Here is a 3,220-nt window from a genome sequence, read left to right on the forward strand (position 1 = left end):
ACTAAGAGAAGCCTGCGAAGGCGATCTATCACTACCTATCCTCTTTCAAACAAAAGAGGGTATAGAAGCAACTATTACCTTTATTGAAAAAACAAAGGCTGGAACACAAGCCTGGTACAAGGGAAACACAGAAAACGAGGAGTAATACCTGTAACAGGTAGCCATACACCTCCCCCACCCTATCCTCCCCCCCCCTACTACCAACCAATAGGCTACGAGCCTCACCTTCATCTAGTTAAAACCCCTCCTAAATATTGTAGCTAGAAACAACCTACTTAGATACTTGTAGGCCTAAGAACCCTACACGTCTTATATAGCCCTTCGGGCTGAAAAAGGACGTTAAACTACAACAATAATAATAATAATAATAATAATAAAAAAGTCATCTTTATAGGCGATTATCGAAGTAAATGTATACGGTGCCGACCTCCACCATAACGTCGCTTTAAGCTCATAAGAGATACTAGTTGACGTGTCTGGATTATATATAATCAAGTAGCACTCATTAAAAACGAGTGCATATCTAGAGGTACCATATGCACATAGGCGAAGGTTTCCGCTATATTTATGGCTAGAAAAGTCTCGTATAAGTCGACTTGGGTGGTTTTCTTTATAATCGGTGATAGCGTCGGAATCGAATACAGAACTAGCTTCGTCTAAATCGCTGTTTTCCGCCATAATAAGTACGCAAATATATTGTAATTAAGTCGCTCACTAAGAGCTAGACTTTATAATTATATAATTTGAAAAGGCTTTAGTATTTAGTGCATAGGCTTACATGGTAAGCTTTGTTATATTGCTGATGTTACACTAGATTCGGCTATACCTCTCTAGTACTCGATCTAGGTAAGAGCGAGTTAGCTGGTCAGCGGTAAGCCGTGCGATACCTAAGTGATTCTCGTGTAAAAGAGTTTTCATTATTAGCTATATAACTAATAGAATCTAGGTGTTTAAGATAGCATCTAGAATCTAACCCTACGGCAGGCGGCACATAGTAATGCTGTTTGCGAAGCAGAATTCCAGGATTTCTAGGGTCTCGTGCGTTCCAAAACCATCGCAAACTAGGACAGGAGGCTTTCTGTTAGCTCGATCACTCGTTTGAGCATCGAATACACGCGTAAACCACTCCAAGCTGATCTTCGAGTCATTATATCCGTTCTCTGAGTGTTCATAACGCTAGCCAGGGGTTGAAAAGGTAGTCCGGTTACTCCTATGGGTCGAAGCTGGCCAGATAATGAGAGGTAGCAGTGACCTGCCGTCAGCACTCTTCTGTAGTCACGGAGGTCATCCTTGCTTACCAGGACTTTAACAGAGCCAAGCATGTTCAGCATAACGCCCGTCTCATCCATGTTATACACATTCTCAGGCCGTACCCTCGGGTCTTGTAGGACTCCTTTAATAACCTCAAACCAGTGTGTAACCTTAGTATAGATATTCTGCTCATGTCGTTTCCAGTCTATTGCCTTCACCTTCCTCCCTTTTAGTCTAGGGTTGCGTCTCTCAAAGGATCGAGCCCAGTTCTTGCCTGGGAGCTTGATAGGTTTGCCGGTCGTCGTCATCCGTCGGCGTGCGAGGCTAAAGGCTAGCGAGGGTATATACTTGATTCGGACGGGCTGTCCAAGTTCAGACATCAGCAAAAGATACGCGACAAGGGCTTTCTCTTCATCTGGGGTGAGATACTGCTGGCCTTGGGCCTTCTCTTGCATAAAGGGTCGCCCACGCCTGCGGTAGTACTGAGTATAGTACGGAATAGCATCCTCCTGCAATGGGGACGTCCAAGTTGTTAGTGCATCAAACAAAATGGCTTGTGTCAACATATGCCTTGATGGGGCCATGTCTACGATCGTGGTGTTATGAGTACTGCTACTGAGGCTATCACGACAGACACCCACCCTCCCCACCACGCCGCCCAGAAGACAAAAGAACTCGCTCTGATGCCAGTAATAGATCAGCACGTGATTAGATGGATGCTTCGAGAACTGAACGCCAGACTTTGGCCCGATCCGACCTAGTATGAACTGGTGCGCTATCTACGTAAGCAGACTATAGTTACAAGCTGATAGAATAGGGCCACGGCCAGAACTTGGATCTTTCCGGAGTACAACTTATTTAAAGAGAAAATATTAAATAAATATAGGGATATGTTCTTCTATATTTATCTCACTACAGAGGGGTGACACGAAAAAAACGTCACTTGAAAAGTTGTTATTTTAAAACTTTTATATCTAGCTAGAAAAAATAGCTAAAAATAAACGGATTGCAGATCTAGAAAGCCAAGATCACCTAGTTTGGCATAGTGAACCCACCTCCCGCTTAGTCAGCAGCTCTGAGCGGAGAAAAATTATAGAATATAGGAGACTAAAATAATAAAAATTTCATTTATTGTAAAACAATAGTCCTTACTTAAAAAGGCTTAGTTTTGAGATATGTGATGGTCTATATATAGAAGATCACGTGACATGTTTTTTTTCTATTTTTAGCAATCCTCGAGAACTAAATATCAAGTTCTGAAGACAAAGTTACTAAATTAAGTTTAGTGTATTACTAAGCCTGATTAGTCATAATATACTATATATTTGATTCTTTCTATCCTGAATTTCTGATTTCTTAATTCCTCACTATGGATCCAAAATTTTCAAAATTTGAAGCTGAAGTTGCCCGTTTGTTAAAGGCAAATATAGCCATTAAAAATATATCTATTTTACTTAGTAAGCCACCTAAGGCTATTAGAGACGCTATTTATCGATTTAGAAAGAAAAAAAATGAGAAAAGAAAGCTTGAAAGAGTTAGTAGAGGCGGAGTTTTAAAGCTTTCAGAAAGAGATAAAAGATCTATTAATAGAGACTTAACTAGGAGCCCTAAAAAGACAAATCGCCGATTATTAGTTGAAAATGACGTCAATATTTCAACTAGAACTTTACAGCGATTTTTAAAAAGAGAGGGCTATTCTATTAATATTGCAAAGAAAAAATCCATTTTAAACAAAGAAAAAGCTAAAAATAGATTAAAATAGGCTAAGAATATGCTGAAAAATCTATCTAATATTAGATTAGATAGGATAATATTTTCAGATGAGTCAGCAATCCAAAGAGGCCGAGGATATAGAGGAGAATATGTAAGATAACGCCCAAATTAGCGCCAAGGTCGAGAACAAGTTTCTACAGCCAATAGATGTAAGTTAAAAAAATCCTAATAGGCTAAAAGTATCTGTTTTTAGTCT

The 3,220-nt window shown here is 39.8% G+C and overlaps 1 protein-coding gene across 1 annotated transcript; it reads right to left on the bottom strand.

Annotated features, from left to right (window-relative positions):
- Positions 1-975: 975 nt before the first annotated feature.
- SETTUDRAFT_100927 (uncharacterized protein) lies at positions 976-1,631 on the bottom strand (the record flags this gene model as incomplete). Its single annotated transcript, XM_008033434.1, has 2 exons — positions 976-1,160; positions 1,253-1,631. 2 exons carry the CDS (start codon positions 1,629-1,631, stop codon positions 976-978), a joined length of 564 nt encoding a protein of 187 aa, XP_008031625.1.
- Between the last annotated feature and the right edge of the window lie 1,589 nt (positions 1,632-3,220).

The sequence above is a fragment of the Exserohilum turcica genome (assembly GCF_000359705.1).
Source record: "Exserohilum turcica Et28A unplaced genomic scaffold SETTUscaffold_9, whole genome shotgun sequence".
In the NCBI taxonomy this organism is placed as follows: Eukaryota; Fungi; Ascomycota; class Dothideomycetes; order Pleosporales; family Pleosporaceae; genus Exserohilum; species Exserohilum turcicum.